Source organism: Arachis stenosperma, chromosome 2 (assembly GCF_014773155.1).
Source record: "Arachis stenosperma cultivar V10309 chromosome 2, arast.V10309.gnm1.PFL2, whole genome shotgun sequence".
Taxonomy (NCBI): Eukaryota; Viridiplantae; Streptophyta; class Magnoliopsida; order Fabales; family Fabaceae; genus Arachis; species Arachis stenosperma.
The window spans coordinates 8056180-8080560 of NC_080378.1; the positions used below are offsets into that span (position 1 = coordinate 8056180).

General features: G+C 31.3%; 4 protein-coding genes across 15 annotated transcripts; all 4 read right to left on the reverse strand.

The window, feature by feature from the left end:
• Positions 1-1311: 1311 nt before the first annotated feature.
• On the reverse strand, positions 1312-4095 carry LOC130961476 (uncharacterized). Of its 9 annotated transcripts, none has more exons than XR_009079563.1 (4): positions 2792-4072; positions 2484-2675; positions 1707-1795; positions 1312-1564 (listed from the first exon to the last, which is right to left on the reverse strand). XR_009079563.1 is itself a non-coding variant. In XM_057887403.1 (3 exons), the coding sequence occupies exons 1-3, from the start codon at positions 2851-2853 to the stop codon at positions 1513-1515; spliced, it is 309 nt and encodes a 102-aa protein (XP_057743386.1). In that variant the 5' UTR covers positions 2854-4095; the 3' UTR covers positions 1312-1512. The 9 variants fall into 9 exon arrangements, 4 of the variants coding, with proteins under 4 accessions (XP_057743386.1, XP_057743388.1, XP_057743387.1 ...); XR_009079566.1 differs by having other exon boundaries at positions 1731-1795; positions 2792-4070; XR_009079567.1 differs by having other exon boundaries at positions 1737-1795; positions 2792-4069.
• Positions 4096-7266: 3171 nt separating this feature from the next.
• LOC130962201 (uncharacterized) lies at positions 7267-8760 on the reverse strand. Of its 3 annotated transcripts, none has more exons than XM_057888339.1 (3): positions 8639-8760; positions 8284-8509; positions 7267-7906 (listed from the first exon to the last, which is right to left on the reverse strand). In XM_057888339.1, the coding sequence occupies exons 2-3, from the start codon at positions 8371-8373 to the stop codon at positions 7487-7489; spliced, it is 510 nt and encodes a 169-aa protein (XP_057744322.1). In that variant the 5' UTR covers positions 8374-8509; positions 8639-8760; the 3' UTR covers positions 7267-7486. The 3 variants fall into 3 exon arrangements, with proteins under 3 accessions (XP_057744322.1, XP_057744323.1, XP_057744320.1); XM_057888340.1 differs by having other exon boundaries at positions 8284-8513; XM_057888337.1 differs by having other exon boundaries at positions 8284-8551.
• Positions 8761-10692: 1932 nt separating this feature from the next.
• LOC130961583 (ubiquitin-conjugating enzyme E2 34-like) lies at positions 10693-15024 on the reverse strand. Of its 2 annotated transcripts, none has more exons than XM_057887539.1 (10): positions 14777-15024; positions 13242-13374; positions 12776-12830; positions 12407-12445; positions 12207-12270; positions 12052-12113; positions 11910-11949; positions 11689-11716; positions 11375-11466; positions 10693-11261 (listed from the first exon to the last, which is right to left on the reverse strand). In XM_057887539.1, the coding sequence occupies exons 2-10, from the start codon at positions 13296-13298 to the stop codon at positions 10973-10975; spliced, it is 726 nt and encodes a 241-aa protein (XP_057743522.1). In that variant the 5' UTR covers positions 13299-13374; positions 14777-15024; the 3' UTR covers positions 10693-10972. The 2 variants fall into 2 exon arrangements, with proteins under 2 accessions (XP_057743522.1, XP_057743523.1); XM_057887540.1 differs by having other exon boundaries at positions 13242-13377; positions 14777-15008.
• Positions 15025-19811: 4787 nt separating this feature from the next.
• Positions 19812-23526, reverse strand: LOC130960462 (uncharacterized). Its single transcript, XM_057885855.1, has 3 exons — positions 23183-23526; positions 22129-22326; positions 19812-20623 (listed from the first exon to the last, which is right to left on the reverse strand). The coding sequence occupies exons 2-3, from the start codon at positions 22289-22291 to the stop codon at positions 19962-19964; spliced, it is 825 nt and encodes a 274-aa protein (XP_057741838.1). The 5' UTR covers positions 22292-22326; positions 23183-23526; the 3' UTR covers positions 19812-19961.
• Positions 23527-24381: the final 855 nt, after the last annotated feature.

Below are 24381 nucleotides of genomic sequence, written 5' to 3' on the forward strand. Positions count from 1 at the left end.
AAGATAATTATATTATAAAATAAAAAACAATTGAAGGCCCTGATAAAATAAAAAACAAAAACAAATTATAATTGAACATGGAAGTATTGGCATCACAGGATATATCTCTCTGTGAATAAGATAAGCACATCAAATCTAAAATCTATCATAAACCACTGCATAATTTGACTATAAAATCAAAGTATAATAGACACACAAAGTTTTAGAGTTCAAAAGCTTAACACAATGACATTTGGAGTGTATCAGAACATCAAGTTTTTAAACTAAAAGAAGACAATGTATTTCCGTATTCAATCCTTGTATTTTAGACCAACCCTCCTCTCCAATAATCTTGCGTGCCTCAAGGGGTGGGATGCTCAGGACCTAGAAAAATCAAACAAAAACAAGATGTGCTATTCAAATGAATCTTTCACTGCATCCTATCAGATAAAAGTATGACAAAAATAGATCTATAGCAAAAATCAGAATAAGGAAAATAGTTAACTAGCTGAAGTGATATATACATCCATTAAGATAACATTCTTAGAGTAATTAGACTGTCTTAAAGAGCAAAAGTCAAAGCTAAGTGTTGAGCCCCTAAGAAATAAAATTACTACTATGTAAACATATTTTATTCGAATTTTGTAGTCCGTATAAGACTTATGCATCTGAGTTTAGGAGCATTGACATCCATTAATTTTCTTATCTAGTTAACTAAAGATCATGCAACTAATAAATATTTTCTCTAAAATCATGGAGGATGAACATAAGCAATAATATCTCATAGGAACATGATTACATACATATGAGATAGTTATTTACAAAAAAAAAACAAATCTAAATAGAGCATTATAAATTTGTATACCTCTTATTCTAAATTCCTTTAGTTTCTGCTAGAGCATATATTAGATTAAAGGTTTAATTACTTTGTTGGTCCTTATAGTTTTGCAAAATTTTTAATTAAGTCCCTATATTTTTTTTCTTTTTAATTAGGTCCCTATACGTTATTTTTTTTCAATTTAATCCCTATTAACGTTAAACGTCAAAAAAATGTTAGTGAATTGTGAAATTACTTTTATACCCTTAGGAACCTAATTGAAAAGAAAAAAAAATATAGAGACTTAATTAAAAATTCGATAAAACTATAAATATTCAATGAAAGATATTCCTATAATCCATATTCAATAATTCTAAGATATGAAAAATATTCTTATAATTCATTTTATTTTGTCACTATCATTTTTTTGCTTATTTATATATAAATTGTACCAAAAATACCTTCTTTTTTTTTACATTCAAAATACCTTATCTTAAGAACCTAAAAAAAATGGATAAAATGAAATAGAAATAATAGTAATAAGCATATATTCATTATGATAATGTAACATTTTACATTTGTGTGGATTCATAGAATATAATTTGTGTCTTTATCATATCATGGTACACACTAAAAAACCACAAAGCTATGTAATAACATTGATAACGCACGGTTTTGAGCCGAGAAAAATTCTGAAAGAGCCGAGAGAGCAGACTTCAATTCATCAGCAAACATATGCAACCATCCCGAACCTCACTTTTCCCAGACCTGTATAAAAATCACCAATTTAGTAAATCAAATAATAAACTTAAATTCATAGTCATGATTCATGAACCTAGAAACAATAATCTAACAATGCCTTATCAAAGTGAACATTGTAATCAAATCATGCATGCATCACAATGCAAACCAGATAGGAGTAAAGATCGCAAACATTAACCGTGCTTTCTCCAAATTTTCAACCACATCTTTCATTGTGTGTATTGTAATTTTCTTCACCTGGTGTAAATAACACAGCAATTCAGAAAGTGTAAAGCATTTACATTATACACCAGAAAGAAACTATTAAGCTCGCAATATGAAGGACATGTAAAGTTCATGCTGGAACTATCAAATTTATACAAATTGGTTAGTGACAATAAACTTCTGATATACAAAAACAAATTCTTAATAAGCAGAAACTACACATGCCAAGATTAGACATACAATGTGATACTCAGTAATGTTATCTGATAGCAAATATACTTCAAAATGGTCTTTAAAGACCCATTTTAAAGTCAAAGATGATATTCAAGGATCAATCTGATTAGAACTGCTATATCATGTTATATTCAATTCAAGAATCAACTTGAATAGACCTGCTACATTCAATAAAACACAAGGCTAAGGAGAAAACACAAGAAGTTAAGATTCAAGCAGAAGAGCATCAATGTTTCTTTTTCCTTCAGGGCCTTTGGTATACCATGATTTTACATAGTCTCCATAAACAAGATATATGGCCCTGAAGGCCTGAACTAGCATGATGTGCACAAGCATTGACAAGTTTTTATTTCCTGCAAGTGGTAACTATAGATTCATATCCCTGACAAATTCAACTATAACCACTGTCATAACTTTATTATTTCATCTTATGACCCCAAGAAATTTTTTTCTTTTATAATTAAATAATATAACTAAAATCACAAACCAGAGGTTGAGCACCATCTTCAAGATTTTCAGCAAGGGCATGACGGTAGGCCAAGTGGCGCCACACCATCTGATAATCTCTGGCGGTGGAAATGCCAGTTGATGTTTCTTCACCAACTCATTCCAATCGATCTTCGCATGAGGATAGTGCGCAAGTTCCTGAAGCAAAGTTAACACCGTCGTTGCATCATACCTGCTAGATAAAAACAGATGAAGAAAATCCCCAATCATGCTCAAACTTCACCGCAAAAATCACTAAAATAACAATATAAAATAAAATAATCAAAATAAAGAAATAAATAATAATACCTTTCTAGGAGCTTTGCTGAGTCTTGTTCCGTGAAAGGTACCTTCCTGGACTTCTCCGGCATTGAAATGTGCGGGAAGAAGATGAACCGTAAAACCCTATTACTGTAAAACAGAAACAGAAAAAAGAAGAAGAAAGAGGAGAGAGTAGTGGTGTGGTGAGGGAAGAACCGCAGAGAGAGGTTGCAGAAGGAAGCGAAGGGAGGGAGAGTGTGTCAGAGTGAGACCGTTGAGGAGGTGGAGCTCACGCGCCCCTATTGTTTGGGTTTATATATAAATTGCGAACAGCGGAATTCAGAGAGAGCTATATGTGAGTGTGGAAGTGAGAAGGGTTGTTTTGGAATTTTAAAAATATAAGACTGTTCTGCTATCCTAAAAGAGAGAATATTCGTTTTTTTAAAAGAATATTCTGTTATTTTAGACGTTTTTGTCACGGTAGGGATTTAATTGAAAAAAAAAGTAACGTATGAGAACCTAATTAAAAGGAAAAAAAATATAGTGACTTAATTGAAAATTTCGTAAAACTATAAGGACCAACAGAATAATTAAACCTAGATTAAATTGTTAAGAATTAACAGATGAAATATACTGACATCTATTATGCATGTGGATAGGTGTTCTCATTCATTTTTCATAAGCATACTCATCCAATAACTGGTGCATAAAAACAATGCACATGATTGACTTGTTATACACAAAATGAAAGGTTTAATAGAATACCATCTTAATCCAGTGAATTTTAGTCCAATTAAAGTGTGACTGTAAAATGAACAATAATACTAATAGAAGTTGAAATATGGGTATGGAGAACATGTAATTAAAAATGTATTTGAACAATTTTACCTTTATTGCCATCTAGCAGAGCTCGAAAAGTCTTGATGAATTCTTCACAATTTAGGATCAACTACTGGAACATGAGAAGTGTCAAAACTGAGACAATCTAACATGCTCAACATTGAAGATCCCGTGGCCTCCGCATTATGTTGAAATAGTCAAGCAGCTCAGTCTGATCCTGCCGGCCATATTGGAATTTCAACTTCACCATTGGGGTATGCTCGGAGGAGTGGTTCCAAGTTGCCTACATCATTAAAGCAGTATGGAGGCGATTCATTGCTCGAACAGTGATTGGATGAATGTCGCATGAATAAGAGATTCCGAATTCGGAATGCAGCTCGTCCTCCCTAGAATAATAATCCCTGGTTGCCTCTCCTAATTTTCTTTTCAACTCCACCATGTCGGCCTTCATAGAGACATCATCCGGAAACAGTGACCGCCACATAACAAGTAATTCATGTATTATTTGAAAAATTAAAAAACATCAGAGAAATTCATCAATGCAGACATCTCATTTTGAACAGTTCAAAATGAGATGTCTGCATTGATGAATTTCTCTAAGGTTTTTCAATTTTTTAAATAATACATGAATTCCTTATTATGTGGCGGTCACTGTTTCCGGATGATGTCTCCATGAAGGCCGACATGGTGGAGCTGAAAAGAAAATTAGGAGAGACAACCAGGGATTATTATTCTAGGAAGGACGAGGTGCCTTCCAAATTCGGAATCTCTTATTCATGCGAGGTTCATCCAATCACTGTTCGAGCAATGAACTGCCTCCATACTGCTTTTAATGATGTAGGCGACTTGGAACCACTCCTCCTCCGAGCATACCCCAATGGCAAAGTTGAAATTCTGAATACAAGACAAATTCTGATTTTCAACTATATAGATTGGAACATAAAAAAACTTGAACCCTCTTTGGTGATGTTGTTAATAGATGGTTTAACACAGTTGTCAGCATGTTCTTTACAGGAGCAAACTGTGACATGGAACAAACTGAACATTGTTCCCAAGAAATCAAACCACCAGACAACGGTAAACTCCACCACAAGTTCTAGCAAAAAGAACTTCATAAGTTCTTCAACAAATTGGTAGTTCTTCTGGAGTGATAAGACAAAATTCATCACCTCAAATTCAGCAACAATGAACAATGAACAACAATCAGCAACAATGAACAAATAATGAACAACAATGAACAACAATCAGCAATAATGAACAAATAGATTGAACAGAAATTGAATACAAATAAATCACAAAATCAACTCAAAACAAGTAAAAATAAATTAAACCCAGCAGCTCCGAATTACAGAATCAGAATTACTAATAAATTAAATCACAAAATCAACTCAAAATAAACAACTCAAATTAACAAAATCATTAAACAAACACAGTAATCATTAGTATTATTAACAAAATTTCAAAACAAGCAAAATAAGTGCAGAAAACCAAAAATCAATTCAGAAACACATAATCACAGACTCACAGAACTTGAACTAAGCAAAACAAGCAAATTTGAACCCAGCAACTCAGAAGCACAGAATCAGAGTTATTAACAAGAAATTAACAAAACCCTAAACAAATCCAGCAACTTAGAATCATAGAAATTATAATTAACAAAATCAAACCCTAACTATTTCATAATTATAAACCCAATATGTCTAATTGCTTCAGATACATAGAAGGAGAGAAAATCAAACCTGAAGTCAAGTGGATGGGAAGGAGGAAGAGCACTGGAAGAAGGCCAACCGGTGGCTGCTGTGTTGTGGGTGGCCAGGCCAGAAACGCAGCAGTACTGCTATGGGTGGCCACAAACGGTGCTGCAGGTGGCCAGATCGGTCCTGTTGGTGGCGCTGGGGTGCCGCTGGATGGTGCTGGCGAGCCAGGCGAGGTGCTGTGTTGAGGGATCTTCGTCTTCGTGGTGCACCGGCGGTGGGGGATCTTCGTCTTCGTGGCTTTGAGTCTCAAGGAGGTGCGTGGCTCAGGCTGGCTCCGTGGCTGGGTCTGGGTGAGTGGGTGTGCACTGTGCAAGCTGCAGAGGGCGAGATCTCAGGCAGGCTGGCTCCGATCTGGGATTCGGGGGTTAGGTACTTAGGTTTCCATGGGGGATTTGGGGAGGGACTCGCGCAGCAGTAAGGAAGGTAACGCGTTCGGGGGGTGGGGCAGGTAGTTTTTAATATTTAGGGTTTTGGGAAGAATCGGTTCGGTTCGGTTAGAGTTTTGGTGGTAAGAACCAAAAATCGAACCGAATCGCAAAAAAACTGCAAAATATCATTTTTTGGTTTTTTCGATTTTCAATTAATTCGATTTTCGATTTTTTCAGTTCGGTTCATCGGTTTAGTTCGGTCCGGATCGATTTTGAACGCCCCTATCAGATATATTTGTAAAATAGAGAATATATTAAAAAAATTTATTTCTTAAAAAAAAATAAAACTCCTCTTTCACTCTTTTAAATATGTTTATTTTTAAAATATTATCAAACTAACTTTTTTTAAATAACAAAAATAAAATAATACAACATATATAAATAATAATTATTCATTAAAATAAAACATAAATCATATATATTATTTATTTATTTATTTATTATTTGATGTGGATATGCAAATCAGATATGTAAATATAGATGTAATATCCGTAATCCGATCTAATTAAAATACAAATTGAATTCGATTATTATGCAGATCGAATTATATTAGCAAATTACAGATCAGAATAGATAAATACTATAAATTTATAAATATTCTGATCTATGAATACTCTTAATAATATTATTCTTTTAGTTAATCAGTATTTTTACCTATATATAATTGAGTAGTTTTCTCTTTTTACATTAAAAAAATGTAAAAATATTATAATGATCGTTGGGAGGAGACAATGAAACACTAATCAAGAATTGGTTATTATAGTGAGCATGAAAATGTAGCCATAAACATTTTTAACAAATGAAAAAGTTACTTGTACTTTTATTAAAAAAGTTTCTTGTCTTTTTTTTTTCTTTTTCTTTTATGCACATCAAGCTGACACATTCTTTTTATTATTGGATGAAACATGAATTTTACATTTCATTAATGAAAAAAACTTCTCAGGTGAGTGTATGAATAAGGACGTGTTTGAGTGAATTTCTAAAAAAAAAAAATTTAAATTATATTTTTTTAAAAGATTTTACGTAAAAAAGTAAAAGTAATTTTATATTTAGATATTTTCTACAAAAAAATCTTTTATTTATCAATTATGTTTAGGTATAACTATATAAAAGTATTTTTTTATTTATTTATTACGTAAAAAATAATTTCTTTTAAAAAAAAGATCTTTTAAAAAAAAGAGGTAATCGTAGATTCTCAAAAAAAAATATTTTTTAATATTTCTAGTACTTTTATTTTTATTACTAGAAATTTATCAACTACGCAAAAAAATAAAAACAGATCTTTTCTATTGAAGAAATATCTTTTTTTTATCAATTTAATGGCGTCAAAACAAGCACTAAAGATAAATATATTTATAAATTATACTTACTTAATTTGTTTGGGCTTGAGCACTCATAAGACTTTCAAAATTAAGGGGAAAAAATTGGCAGCAGAAATAGTCTGGACTTTGAAACAAGAACATATATATAACATGATTTTTATGATCTTCCTATTCTTGAATTTCTGGTATTCTTATAAACAAATCCATATGCAGCTCATATTCAAAGCCAAATACAACATAATTAAACTATTCATTCAATTACATATGCTATCAAACTTATCTAAATTCACCCAATGCTAATGCATTTGCCACTAAATTTAATATCACGTAAATAAAAATAAAAGTAGGAATTTGCAATCTATGATAGTGATAATATTATTAATACATGAACAACATTCAAGTAACCAAATAAAGGGGACCATAGTTATGTGAATTAGCATGGTTTCCTTGGTGAAGTGACATATAAGGTATATCACTCTCCTTTCTCTTTGTGCCTTTAAAGAAACTTGTTAATGGGCCAGAATAATAAGATGTTGAACTCCATTGCTTCCTTTCATCAATGTTTTTGTTTTGTGTTATTGGACCAGAAACATGCCCATGATGCTTTTCACTACTATAATAAGCATTTGACTTAGTACTTTTATTTTTATTCTCAGATTTCAACCATGAAACCAATGAATTCTTCCATGATTTCTTTCCCTTCTTGTTCTTCTTATTCTCTTTGAATTTTCCTCTTGATTCTTCAGGGTGCACTAATGATGATGAACAACTCTTCAGTTTTGCTTCCTTCCCATATTGTCTTGCTTCCTCTAAGAACTATATATAATCAAAAGCAAAATAATATGGAGTTAGAAAACATGTTATTCATGATATAACTCAAAATTAAACCTCCTAAGAAAAATACTAATAAATGCCAAAATATTTTGCGGCATGCTTATTGTGATCATCTAACTCAAAAGTTCACCTAAATAATAAAACGGTAAACTCGATCCAGAGATCTAAATGTTTACATTCGTAACAATTTTCAGATTATCTTAAAAATTTGATAATTTTACGAGTTACTTTATCAATTGAAACATATTTATCGGAATCTTCAAGATATGCAAAATCACATAATCATATACATTAATATATATGCAAAATTAAACCAAGAATGAAGCATATATATATATATATATATATATACATGTTACCTGAGAAAAATCTTCTTGTAGATAAAATCCATAGTCATCATAGTGATGATTTTCTTCATATCTTGGATGTGATTCATCAGAGTTCATCATTGTAAACAAAAAACTAATAAAAAGCTTGAGCAGAATCAGAAGAACTTCAAGAGAAAGATGAATTCAAAAATTTTCTAAGGTTGATGGTTGCCAACTTGGCTAGAAAGCTCTTCCTTGAGTGTGATGCTTCCTCATCCTACCTAACAAGAATTATGTCATATAGTGGAAAGTAGTAGTCCTTCAAAAATAAAATAAAATAAAATAAAATAAAATTAGCTTCTAACTTATACAGCAAATTTAATTCACATGGGGTTGGAAAATTTACCATCTTTGATCACAAAAAGCAAAGTTCAACAGCTCCTCAACAAGACATCACAATCACAAGGCCAGTTTATGGAGAAATGACAGAAACACTCATAGTGGTGCAATTATATTAAGAAATTTATGTGATTTAGAAGGTGCAATTATATTACATAAATATATGTGAGTGAATGGATATTATATATTGTCTTATATATAACCTGTTTCCTAGTACAACAAAATCAAGATTCACCAACATACCAAACTGTTAGGCTAATAATGCCAATAAGAAAATGGTAAAGATTTAAGGAGACACTACTCATATTATTTATCATTATGAATAAATATAGAGAACTAATTTTTAATTGGTTGGTATTAACTAGTTATTTTATTGTAAAATTATTTTTAACCTTTTTTTTAATAGAATTTAGGGTTTAGAATTAGGATTTATGGTTAAAATTAAGGATTTAAAATTTATAATTTAGGATTTAATATAATTTTTTTTTAAAAAAATTGGTTATATTGACTGAGAAAAATTGACTTCTTAGTTAATCTCAATTATTATTAGGACTAATCATATACTATAAATAACTAAACTTAACATTCAAGGTAGAATTGAAGATCAACAAACAAATTGGAGAGAAGATTTAAATTTTTGAAAGGAACTTGGCATCCTTATTTCCTTGAGAGGAGGTTAGGTAACATCATTATAGTAAATCAATTTATTTTCTCTCATGGGGCCATATATATAATGGCCTCCACTTCACTTTCGGTTAGCTTTTTTTAATGGGAAAAAACTATTTTTCAAAAGGAGTTTTTAAAAAAAAAAAACAATCAATAGTTCACACTGTTAAAACATTCACAATGTTAAAGAGGGGGAAAGAATAGGAAAATGAAATTAAACGAAAAATTGACCTTGACTTATATAGCCTTGAAACTTCAATGTACTTAAGGAGCTTTTCTTTTTTTAATAATTGTATTTAGGGCTGGAAGTGAGTCAAGTCAGCTCAAGCTCGAGCTCGACTCGTTAATAGTTCGATAAGCTAAACTCGTAAGTTGGTGAGCCAAGCTTGAGCATAGAATTGAGCTCATAAATTAAATAAGTCGAGCTTGAACTTGGATAAGCTCAACTCATTAGCTCGATTATATATATATATATATATATATTAATGATCTTAATTATTTAAAATTTTATATTTATCTTTTATATATAATTTTGATGTAGGACGTAAATAAAAAATTTACAATTTATTGATAAATAAACAATTGATCTTTTTAAATATTTTTAAAATGTTATAATTTATTGAATTATAGATTATGTTCTTATTAGTTGAGACAGCTCGTGAGCTTTCGGTGAGCCAAGATTGAGCTTAAAAAATAAGCTTGATTGTTAATGAGTCAAGCCGTGAGCCAAGCTCAATTTTTATAAGCGTAAGCTTGAATTTGGTCTAACTCGGTTTAGCTCGGCTTACTTCCAGCCCTGATTGTATTCACTATTCTTAGATTGGTTTTCTTAATTCATAACAATTAAAATTATACAAATAATTTTAATATTCTATTGTTGTACAAGTTAATAACATTTGTATTATAGTGAAAACGGAAAAATTACATGGATATTTTCACATTTGATGGAATTCATCATGACCTCTTTTTTCTAAAACATCATTTTAGTAGTTTAGTATTAGTTAAATTTGAAGAAAGGACAACTACGTTTCTAAAGATAAGGGAAATTGAATTGAATTTTACTAAATTTTAAAAGAAAATGAATATAATTTACCCATAATCCAGGTTGGAGTATTAAAAAGTCTTCTTTAGAAGGGTTTGCCACTTGAATATAAATCTTTGGTGTTTTTAACATTATATGAAGTATATTAAAAATAAATAAATTAATTAAGGAGAGCAAAAACCATTAATAAACCTTATACCTTATAACTTATTTGATAACTATACTGACAAGTTTAAATTCTTAGGACCTAATTATTGCCTAAACTTAAAATTACATAAGCAATTATTAGACCAAAAATATTTAATTTACCATTTCAAAATGTAAAGTGCAGATCAGACTTATAACACCACATGTAAGAGTGTTTCACCAACCAACACTACAAGAAGATTGAACCTCAACAGATTTAAGAGGTACAAGAGTATCAAAGCTTGAAACTTTCTTATAGCATTTACTACCAAAAGTACCATGAAACTGGCAACATAGACACAAAGGAGAAAATCATCCAAAAAAAACATATGACACAGCCTCCATGTCCATCATCATTTCCCTATACAATACCCTAAGCAAGAACATATTATGGAGCCAGTTTAGGAGAACCCTTTATAGAGAGACCCTTGTATACCTATAAAGATATCAGAGCTGAAGCAATGGTAATGCCATTACAACCCCAAAGATGGAGAATAGTAATAACATCATCCATGCTGGGAATGGTTGCTTTCCGTTTTTCTTTACAACCTTCAACTGTTCTACTCTTTTCGTTCCTTCTTCCGTAGAATCCAAATTCTTCTCCAAAAGAGCCTTTGGACTTGTGTCATTAGGCACTGTCTCTGATGATGCCTGCTCGGGAGGAACTTGTTCAGAAAGCTGCTGCTCCTGGTTGTACTTCTCCACATACTCAGGGAACATTTTCCTGAATGTTGCGCTGCATGGAAAGTTATCGAAGCAAGAGGAGTTAATGGTGAAAATGGGAGACAAAATGTAGAGACCTTGCTAAATTCTACGCTGACTTGTGAAAAGATGATGCAATAGACCTACTTCTTGCAATTGAAAGAAAGGGAAGATTTTGCTAAACGCTGCTTCTCGGCGGTGGTGGTGTTTACACTGCCGGTGGTTGGGCTGTTGTCCATCTGAAAGAATGAAGTCCATCAGATATCAAAAACTCGCAAGAAAATCTCTATACATGGCAAGGTACCAACTGCAAGCTACTAAAGCTATAAAGGAACAATAACTTGCATTTTTAATCCCATAACTCTGATTTGGTGAGCCAAGACAACTATCTTCCAAACAAAGAAATAAGATAGGAAATGGAAGGAATACGAATTTAATTAGAATACAAAGAAGGCACGCACCATGAATGAAAGAAGCCCTGTGAGTATGCTGCATTCGTAAATTAGAAAGTTCAGTATAGACCATTAGAAAGCTGTATAGAAAAGTAACCAACATCTACAACTACTCTCAGTCTCAGATACAGGTTACTTGTGTAAAAGCATATAACCACAATCCAAAAGCTAAATGAATAGATTAAAAAACAAATCACATAACGAAACATCATAACTAAAATCAATCTGACCTTGAAACAGACCACATAGGATTCCAACTTTCAGGATGAACTGCAGAGCAGGAGCAGGAGCAGCAAAACACAGAAATATTAAATCAAAATCAGTATCTCATAATATTAACTGACTTGTGCTATACCAGATAAAAGAACTTACAATCACTCATAGACAAACAAATCTTTTTCTGCGTCATGAACCGTCCATTAGGTGTAGTCATGCTGCAATATAGAAAGTACACGTTTGAGTCAATATCATGATAAAACACATTTGGAAATGAGAATTGACAAGCATACAGTATCAAGAAGGATCACCTGATTCCAGGAGGCTTATATGGATATTCCGGAGGAAACTTGATTTTTCCGTAGTAATATCCACCTAACAAGAGGAGGAAAACATAAATAGGAATTGATAGCAATACATAACCTTGGACATGTTAGAAATAACAATCCCAATAGAACTAAAAAATTGGCGTGTTGAAATGCAATAATCACAATTTGCTAAATTGACAAACCTGCAAAAGGTGTTCCTTCGCTTCCCTCCAACACATAATCTGAAACATCATTAGAATAAGATCAGTATTGGCCAGTCTAAGAAATAAATTAAAATTAACCATCTGACAAATCTTTTCCATTTTATTTGACAATATTAATGGTATTGAGGAGGGTGAGCCTAGCAACAAATGTAATATTGTTGTGCACCTTCACTATGAGTCTATGACCTGTTTGGTCAGAGAATCTACAACATTGATAAATGAACAAAACAAAGGTTCACAACATTGATAAATGAACAAAACAAAGGTTCAACACAAAAAAATTTCTTCTTTTTGACCATAGTAGTACCACATCAATGATATGAGCAATTAACAGTGATGCAAACTTACGCCATTCAAGAATATCATTTGGTGATGGGCGAGCTACAACATGGGACACTGGCTCCTGCAAATTTAACGTTGAAATTGAGCATAATCACGTTAATAATACCATCAATGTTCATCATTTTTTCTTCAAAAATGAATAAAGAAATGCCATGTCAATTTGTCAATTTTTGATACCGTGCAACACAGTATGCTACACAAACATTCTACAAAGGGGAGAAATAAAATAAAATAAAATAAAAATACAAAGGAAATGTCTTCTTTCATGGCTCAACTTTTATCTTTTATAAGCTGGAACATCAAATTACCCATTCAAGAAGCAAAAAATACAAGGGGAAAAAAAAGTGAAACGGAACAAATAAAATGATACAAACAAGTATAGAGTTTTAATTCAAAAGAATCAGTAAGCATATAAACTTTGAATAAAAATAAAAAGTAAAGCATAATTTTGAAAAAACAAAAGATTCTATACTTTACAAAGAGCTCTGTATTCCTTCTGAAGGCGCTTGATACATGACTTTTCTGCCATCCAACAACTTCAAGCAGTATAAAGAGCACGCCTTTACACAGTACTTTGTCTCTTTATTATCCAATTAAGAATGTTCCTGCTAAGCATTGATCAAGAAGATATATAAATCAATATATTGAATATGAAATATAGAAAGTCACATATGCAATCTCCGCAAAATAGTTTACAAAAGTTAACAAAAATCAATTCCAAAATGAATGTGTGTGTAGGAGAGAGAGGGATAGGAGTGCCATGTAAAGCACGAAGATGGTAACACAAACATCACTACTCAAAGTGCATCAGTTTATCTTCTTTATCAGCACCACTAGCTGGTAACCATCAAAGGTTTGAACTATCACAATTCACAAGCCTACAGATCATATAATGATATGTATTTCTAAGGATTGCTGACCTTATTATGACAAAAGCTAGCTCAAAAGGAGAGGGTTGTCCTAATGAAAGGCTATCTTATCAAATCCTTAAGCAATTTGTGACTTAACCCATCCACATCCCCAGGACTTAACATACCATGAGTGAAGTTTCCAGAATTGGTCAATGTAGATGGTCCAACAGGATGGATTTGATAACATACTATCTGAAGATTATTGACCAAACTCAACGGCAAAATTAAGCTCAACAGAGGAGAGTTGCCCAATAGTGATTATTAGGGATAAAAGCAAAATGCCATTAGAGTTTTATTTTGCTAGATAGAAAGCAACTAGAATTATACTAATCCCCAGCTTCTTACATGTCTGCCCCAATGCATAAAATCATGAAAACAATCCTCCATGCAAAGTTACAAAGAACTAAACCTACTTATGCAAGAACCCTAAAACATAAAAATCATCCCAAGAGAACAATCACTGAGACTACTCCTGTATATCCCATTGTTCCATGAAGCCACTAGAATTGTATGCATCAGTAACCACAAACCAACAAACAGTAGAAATAAAAAATTCATTCATTCCTCAGATTAAACCTAGTTATTAATACATTATACAATCTTAAAATCCGTATTCCCTGCCTAAGCTATACAAACATTTCATGCCATCATTTAATGTCAACCCTAAATCCCTAATTGCAACCCTAAGTCACACTGTATAGGTAAAAATACTTTCTCCCCTTGAGTTTTCCATTCTCATATCACCCTCTGGTTTGATTCCACAGCTTAAATGTCCTGTCACTGAAATAATTAAACCTAAACACCATGATCCACGCGAAAATCCGCCTTGATTCTCTGTGTACTTCAATTTCTCATTGTTCTCACTACAGCGCTACGAATAATGAAAATCAATTCACGACCCCAGACATCAAAATCCACGAAATTTCACAATCAGATCATAAAAATCAAATCTTGATCATACACCCGCCAGAAAAGAATAAAACCCCCAGACTCAGAATAACAACAAGTTCAAATCTTCAAAGCGCAGATTAATAATAAAAGATTGAAAATTTTTCTTTTGTGAGCATACAGCGAAGAAAGAAGAAGAAAAATTCACCTGAGAGGCTGAGATCCGCTTTTGTTTTCTGTTCCAATTAGGTTCGACGATGCAGAAAAGAAAAGAAAAGAAAAAATAAAACTGATTTGGAATTTATTTATGATTTCTGATACTCCGTTTTAATTATTTTTTCCCCTTTCAGGGAAAAAACAGACAGAGAAGAAGGGGAAAATAGGGATCCTCAAAACGGCGTCGTTTAAACTTGGCAGAGAGAGAGAGAGAGAGAGAGAGAGTGAGTGTGTGAGAAAGTGGGCTTTGTATTGCATTGTTGTCTGTGCGGTGGCCTTATTATTAATTTAGGCAAAGTCAATGTGAATTATTTTTAGAAGAGTGTTAAAGAGCAGCAACTATTGTGATTTGTAGTGATTAAGTAGTTATTAATAATATTTTAATAGTATGAAATTTTATTCAATAATATAGATTATTCATCTTTCTTTTGCTGGTTACATGCTGATTAGAATTTAATAAAATTATTGGTCCTCTAAATTTTTTCTTATTTTTAAGTAAAAATTCACATCTAATTATATTTATGTAAAATTAATAATTAATTATTATTAGATAATAATTTAATTAAATATATTAAATTATTTAATAATTTTAAATTGGTGTATATTTTTATTTAATTAAATTTTTTAATTATTAAATAAAATGATAATTTAGTTTGAAGAATTTTATATTAGATAAATATATTTTTAAAGAATAAAAAATATATAATAGATCCTTAAAATTGGTTTTCATTGGATATTTTAAGTTTTTCTATTAAAAAATATTTAATGTCATTAGTAAGCAAGATTAATTTATCTAATTTAAAATAAAAATAATAGAAATAAATGAAATAAAAGCACTTTTGGTAGAATTTACCATCCTAATTCTAGATCTAAATTCACCTCTCTTATAAACGGTTACAACTTACAAGCCAGTCAAATACAGTGAAATTAGTACCTGGATCCCTAAAATCATACATATTAATTATCTGAACATTTAAAACTAAACAAATTGATCCATGTTCACTAATAACGTCAAGTGTTTTTTTATAGAAATAACTTAAGTTAATATAAAATATAACGAAAGTTTAAAATAATATTTAATATAATATTATTTTAAGTGAAAATAATAATAATAATAATAATAATAATAATAATAATAATAATAGATTAAATAAGAAGTAAATATTCAATACTAAAATACTTGAATAGATTAAATATAATATATATGTATATATATAAATTAACTAAAAATAATAGATTACAATAGTTCCTAAATTGGATTAACACTATAATTTATTATTTATTATAAAGTATTAACTAACATTAAGTTTGAATATACAAAAAAAAAAATCATTGTTAAAATAAAATTGGTAAGGATAGAGTATTTTTAAAAAAAAAAAAAATTAAGGGTGATTTCTGTTATTTATTCTATTTATTGGCATAGCTTTCATTGTTATGCATGATTTGTCAATTAGCCACATTTTTTTTTCCAACTGAGTTGGATAGTTCACACTTATTATATACATGTAATGAGCTTCTGCAAACTCTTTGTCCACCAATAATATCTAGAAAGAAGTTAAAAACACTTATTACATGATGATAATGTTCCAGTCCAGAAGATTCGACTCCAACTATGAACTACCAACAAAATATCTGTTCTCTTTATTGGGACCCCATATATATAATTATTGGACTTCTTTATTTATCAAAAAATAAATGATTGGTGTTCTTCAACTACTTGTCTTCTCTCTGATGTTTTCAGATGTTTTTTTTTTAAAATATATATAATATTCTGTAGTGTTGAACCATTGCCTTTGATTCAACTAAGCATCTGTATAGTTAATAGTTAGGATTATTATACTATGGGGGAGCCAATGGAATATTTGTACAATGCGTACAATAGAGGTTTAAGGAGTATTAGAGATATAACTATTAGTGTTACCTTTTTTCATCAGCGTAAGCCTCTGGAATGAGTGATATCATGATATGGTATTAGAGCTTTAGATCTATTAGAGCTTTAGATCCAAAAGTCAATAGTTCGATTCTTGGTGAACCCTAAAATCAGCTTAAACTTTTGGGATGAATTGTTTTATGACATGAGATGTTTATTATCCTAGTACTCGGATGGTTATTATAGGTGATGTTCATTTTGTAATTCATATAACTCGTTGTACACATTGTATAAATAAGTCATTAGCTCCTAGCAGGACTCTTATACTAATAATTAGGTGACTCTAAATCCTAATAAATTCAGATAAGTAACACTCCAATAGTTTATTTAGAAACGCTTCATTAAGGAAGTGAAAATTATGTTAGGATTTAACATATAGTAATTTTAGAATATTACTTACTAACATATAGTACCAGTTGCTATTGAAATCTCATTCTTTATGATTCTGTGTAGTGTTGTATAAAACTTTTTGTAATAAATTTTCACTAAGAATTTAAGAATGTTTGATGTGTGTTTTTATTTTTAGTATTTTTATTTTCAAAATTTTGTAAAAAAAAAAAAGAAAATGATGAAAATAATATAATTCTATTTTTTTTTCATAAAATTTTAAAAAATACTAAAAATAAAAATGAAAATCACACCTTAAATTTCTCTTGCCTTTCCTTTATTGGCTCTTTTATGATTTAGATGAAGATCATGGGGGGAAATCCAAAAGGCACCTACTCTTGCGCCCTTTTTTTGTCTGCTGAAAAATAACAAAGTTGATGCAAAAACAGCTATGTGAGTTTACTTTTGTTTTGTAAAATAATTAAACCTCAAAGGACCTTCAATTTATGTATGATATTCTATGCATGTACACTACTAGATTTTTCACTTTTTAATTAATGTAATTCTGTTAACTGTCAAAAAAGAAAAATCTCAAAGGAGAGAAGAAGCTTTCTTTTTTTATCCTAGCCTCATTATTGTAAAACTTTTATGAGAGATAGTCTGGTAATAAAAGTTCTAATATAGATGATGCTGAAGTAAATAATTTACTTTAATCAAAATGAATTTAACCATAGTATAGATAAATAGCCATATAATATCCAAACTTCAAATGTATTTATGCTGAAAAGTGATTGTTTAAAAGTGGTGAAGACTCTCAAATAATGAATACGGAGTGAAACTTGTTTTAAATCACTCATTATTAATGCACTCTCTCTTTTAAGAAATTTTGGATTAGATTCTTTTAGATATGTTAGAAAAAATGGAATAGAATAACTTATGAATTTGTTTAAACGACTCTTATTAATTTAAATTTAGTGTGGACTAAAGAGGTCTCACCTAGAGTATCTTTAATGTTAGTTCTAATTTCAATTTTATTTTGGGTTTTATAAAAATATTTGTGGGACCATATATCATAAATAGTGATTTAAAATTCAAAGTGAAATTTGCTCCTCGAATACTTAGTCTTAGTTTATTTAAAATTTTATAGTATATTTTATTTATTAACATAATTAATTAATTATACAAATGACAAAATTTTATTAATTTTCCATCAAAGTGATACCTTATCTTTAAAGTGATACCGCTTTTATTTCATATATCAATTTCAATACGATTTCAATTCTAAATCAATTCACTTTTTAAAAGTATCATTCAAAAGTAATACTCTAAAAATACTCTATTAGAGATGTTCTGATTGGACATTTTATTTGCTATGGAATAAAATTTCTCCTTTTAGTAGAAAAAAGTATGGCTTTTTGCAAGAGGAAAAATGGCAACAACAAAGTCTATCTAATAATATTTACTGTATCTTTACCAAAAAAAAATATTTATTATATCTTCTCTTTTTTTTTCTTTATATATATATATATACAAAACTTAAATTCAAAATTCTTATTTAAAAGAAAAAAAAAGTTTGTCCTCCACTTCACCAATCCAATGTTGATAAATGTCTCACTTTTTACTTTATAATTGGAAAATATAATGAATTTTACTTCCCAAGAAATTTACTTACAGCTCAAATACATATATTTTATATGGCAACATCATCACGTGCCTAACCACATGACCTTTCTGTCACCATTCCATTTTCACCAAATCCTCAGGTCAGAAAATGCCATAGTAGGTGCACCCAAATAAAGGTTACACAATGGCCACATGATCCCAACTATATGCACCAAATCCCAAACTAGAATTTTCACCATTTTCACAATTCTTCTTAGAAAACATTTGAAGATACTTGACTCAATGCCACATTCAATTCATCTTTAACTACAATAAAATAAGAATCAAGAATCCAATACTCTCTTCTACTACTACTATTATACCATGAAGCCTTTGTTCATCATAGCACTAATAACTTCTCTTGTTCTTGTACTTCCATTATTGATATCACCATCAACATGCTCTTCCACTACATCTACAAGGGTCAAAGTTGAAGTTCCACAATCCACACACGTGTTGTATTCTTCATGGGGATTGAGGAAGAACAAGAACTCCCCTAAGCAGAGGGTGGAGTCTTGTTTCAGAGCAATTCCTCCAAGCAAGTCTAATCCCACACAAAACAAGTAAAACTCAATATAATTGTACCAATATCAATGTCATAACTAGCCTTGTATCCCCCTCCTTTTCTTAGCTTTTTTTGTTACTCTAATTAATTCATTTTGAGTTTAATATATGCAATGTAGTTTACAGTTTTTTCTAGCCAACCTGTTTGAGTTATATGACATACTAAAATCCATAATTCTTTAGTTCCTATGTTGCTTTTCATTGTAATCAATTGAAATCAAAATGAAAAGTAACCACAACATAGATATCTATGTTGCTTTCCTCAAGAATATAGAAATCCAGAAATGAACAACCATTCCTTCATTTCTCACAAGTCAAAACATATATATTCTCCCAACTGGGTTTGGATTCGCTCCCATTCATTTTTAACATGATCTTGCCATGTTTATATCTCCTATTTGATTGTTCATTACTTTAGTTTGCAAACATGGCAAAGTCATATTCAAATAAAATCAACAGGATCCAAACCCAGCACTAAAATGATAGTTTACAACTTCACTGTTCTCTAAAAACTTGTCTAGCGTGGAAAAGCATATCACAATAGTGAATAAAACAACAATTTAAATTAACTTAAATCTGAGGGAAATTGGTGAACTAAAAGCTTAATCATTCTTGCTTAATCATAATTCACACAATACAAAAGTCACTTAATAAAGCACAAAAACAAGTTTCAAGCTAATAAAAGAATTCATTGTTATGTTTGGAAAAGAGAAATGCCGCATACGACAATGATTGCATAAACAGCACAATCAATGAACACAGCATCCATAGCGTTCTTCATAACCAAGCATAATTCCAATGTCCTAGCAAGCTGTGCGTATTGATCTCCATCAGAAGGAGTTCTATACTCTCTCCCGTTAGACCTTCGAAAACCTCTTTGCTTGCCAGAAAGAACACGTGCAGCCACAATCGACAAATCAGTTACCAAAACTAAGTACAGTGGCCTAAAGCTTGTTATACTCTTAATCAACTTGCTACTCATCAGAGAAAATCCTAGATAAGAAGCAACTACAAGTACAGCCACAATGACAGAACAAAGAAGGCGGGTAAACCTTGAGGCATCAATGGCAGAACTTATTTCACTTGGGGTGATCTGAAGTTTAGATTCTCCCATCTGTGGCATTTGTCGTGACTGTTGCTCGGTCTCTATGATATCAGGAGGCAAATCTTGAGATGGCTGAACATGCTCATCTTGAGATGCAAGAACACCTGAAATTGCACTTTTGGGCTCGTGTTCATGCAATGGTGTTTGGCTTCCACTGACACTTGCATCGCCTTCGCGGGATGGAACAACAACCGAATTGTGATTTAACATAATAGAATCTGATTTCTTCTCTGCCTCGTCATTAGGCAAAGCTGAAAAGAAACAGGGCTTGTCAACAAAATGGTAATTACTATTCATTCCAACATACAATTTTGTAGGAAATTTATCCTAGCCATTCTAGATATCCATATTCCCTAACCAACAAGATTCTTAATCTTATAGGTAAACTACCGAAACGAGACCCAAAAATTTATATAACTGACAAAAATAATTTCAAAAGATACGAACAACCATTAAACCCTTGAAAGATTTAAAAAGTGACAAAAATAACCACATATTAGATACATATTCTCAAAGAGCTTTAGAGAACGGATTTTGATGCCCTTTTTTGCGAGTATGATTAGAAAAAATGAAACATTTTCATCCATAAAATTTGGTGATTCTACCACAGTGAATTTTTTGGTGAATGACCACTTTTATTTTGAAAAGAAGAAAAAAGAGGTCCAGTGATCAAATTTTGCTCTAGTTTTTGCATGCATCTTCTAAATACTTATCCAAATGTTCATACAAAAATTTGAATCAAATGCACACCTCGTTTGCCAAAAACAAAATTAGTTTGTTACTAATAAAACAAAATATATTTTTGGTTATTTTTATCAGGTTTTTAAATCTTTAGAAAGCTTGTTTATCGTTCGTATCTTTCGGATATTTTTTCAGTAATATGGACTTTCAGGTACCATTCTGTTAGTTTACCCTAATCTTATTTTATGAAATGAATCAACCAATAAAATTGTCTAAAACTTCTGGTCTGATTCAAGAAAATAATAGACTCTACCCTACCGACTGGTTGACTACTACCTCTGTCTACTACATACTGTTATTTTGAGAAAATACGTACATCACATCTAGATACATTAATTTTTTGACGTACTGTTTTTGTCAAACTTACATTCATGGATGCAGGGGATAGTTGTCTAACTAATATGATAGATGTTAAATCTTCTGAATTCAACTTCGTGATAAATTGATACAAATGCAATAGCTAATCTAGAAAACCAAGTTCTCTGGCTAATGACATCCTCAATCTTATTTCACAAAACAATTTCTAATGAAATGCTTAAACATCTAAATCTTATTCATACAAGCAGTGAGTAGCCGCTACAAACTCACTAGTTGCCTATCCAATATGAAAATGATTAACAATTCCAAATCCAATAGCCAATCTAGAGAACCTAATTCTCATAGCCAACAAATTCAAGCCCATTCTCACTTCAAAGTATGAATCTAGTTATGAATTGTTCGGAACTCAACATCATTTACCTAATTGAATTATGTTATCTCATATTCAAAAGAAGCTTATAATCAAGAGTAACTAATCCCTAAGTCAATTAACAGTCAAAACTGACTAATCAATTGATGGGGCAACTAATAGTAGCTACAGGAATTAGGTGTGAATATAAGAATTCTAGGGTCTGGAATCGGATTGCATAAGAAATTAAAAACAAGTAAAAATGCTACTGCAATTTGTGAGTTTTTGTTCTGAATTTGAGATTCAGTTATGAAGAAAGGGAAAGGTGAGAAAAGATGGAAAACGTACTTGTGGTAGTAAAGGTAGTGGTTGGATGACCGGAACGAGATGAAGAATCGGGTTGTGGCTGAGTTGGGAGGGTTTGGATCCGACCCGTAATGAAGGCGAGGCGGTCGGATCCTTGATCGAGGATCCTTCTTCGTCTTCGGGTTTCTCTGCTGTTCTCTGCCATCGTTTGTTACTCGCAGCTCTCGAATTAGTCTCGGCCTTTTTCAATTCATAATAAAAATTTCAGTCAAAATAAAAGAATTACTATAGGGGTTAAAATTTCGACACAAGGTCAATACTCAATTTGATCCGTGAACTTGCACTCTAATCTTAATTTAGTCTTTGAAGTTTTAATTGTCTCTATTTAGCAAGGTTGCGAGAACCGAACTGATCATTGAAACCGATTTAATTAAATATACAATAAAATTATTTTAATATTAAATTTCAAAAATTCAAATTCAATGATTTCTAAACTAATAAAATTCAAAATTTTATAATTTCACATAATAACTTGTTCATATTTTATCATTAAAAATTCACAAAATAAAAAAAATTCTAAATAACTTCTAAGCTCTAATCAAGTAATCAGCAGCAACACTCATCACATCAACAACGAAAATTTAGAATAAGAAAATTTTCAACAATAACTTCTAATAATCAAATAATCAGCCACAATGGAAAACACAATCTTACACAAAAACTCAAACCATTGGCAAAAGAATTTAGAATCACAAAAATTTTCAACAAAGGCTTCTAATAAAGTATTCAACAACAAAAACTCAGAATCCAAAAACAGAAAACTCAACATCCAAAACCAGAGAATCCAAAAACAAAAAAAATTAAGCAAAGAATCCAAACTCAGCATCAAACTAAATTCAGAATCACATCAACAACAACCCCAACTCAGAACACAAAATTAACAACAACCATTCAAATCAACCATCAACCCCATCTCAGGACCCCATCAACAAAATTAACGCTGACAAATTAAATTGGCAAAAAAATTCAACAGAATCATTCAAATCAACCATCAACCATTATTTCAGAAAACCAGCAACAAAGCAGCAGTGCTTACCGGCGGCGAGGGAGGAAGAGAAGTGAGCTCGGACAGAGAGAGAGAGAGGGGGCTCAAAGATAGAGGCTTGACGCCGAGGACAGAGACGAAGACGACAGGGCCGACGACGACGACTACGGAGACTGGCTTGACGACGACGACGGAGACTGCGACGCCAAACGCTCCGAGCAGACCTTCTGGCGACGTCGAGGAGAAGAGGATCCAGCAGACAAGGGCCGAGCAGACCTTCGAGAGGCGACGACGGCAATCGCTGGCGTTCTGAAGTTTGAAGGTGGCTGCAGCTCTTCTTGCCTCTGATAGGGTTTAGAAGGGTTTCGTTCGTGAATTGTGTGTGTGTGTGCGTGCGAGAGAGAGAGAGAGAGAGAGAGAGAGGAAAGGGGGGGGTGTTTGCTGTTTTGCTTTTTTTAGTAATTAAAAAAACCGGTTCAATTGGTTTCTCGGTTAACCACCGATTCCACCAATTTTTTCCAGCTGATTTTTCGTTTCAATTGAACCAATCTGGAGATCGGTTCCGGTAAATTCAAATGAATTACCCGATTTGGTTCAATTTTCAAAACATTGTTATTTAGACTTTAAATTTTACAATAGACTCGCATTCAATATCCAACATAAGAGACATTAATAGAGCGCTGATCTATACAGTCAGATACCACGTTTGTAAAATAACGTCTTTTTTATTTTGGCGCTTAAATATCTAAAAAATGACATCGTATCATTTGTTTTGGAAGAAAAATTTTTAATAAACACTACTTATAATACTTTTTAGACTATTTAAGTACTAAAATCAACATAGTCTAGTGTGACTTGGCATCAAGCTGTCCACGCCAACATTTTGTTAATGTTTATTTTATATTTCAAAAATTGTTCTAGAAACTAATATCAATTACATTCATAATATTCGAAAATTAAATGATACTGACAATTAAAACTTCAGAAATTAAATTAAAGTTCGCCTGTTTAGTGACAAAATTGAGTATTTAGCTGAATAAAGATTCAATTTAGTTCCTATTCATTTTTATGAAAGACAAAGCGAATAAAAATAGACACTTTAACATTCAACTTTTTTTTTTTTGGGATAATATAACTTTGTTAAAACATTTGTTAAATAATAATGACAATTACTTTTACAGAGAATTTTAAACTCCTATACTTCTCTCTCCATGGTTCTTTTTAATAATATGACTAACTACGATCATTAC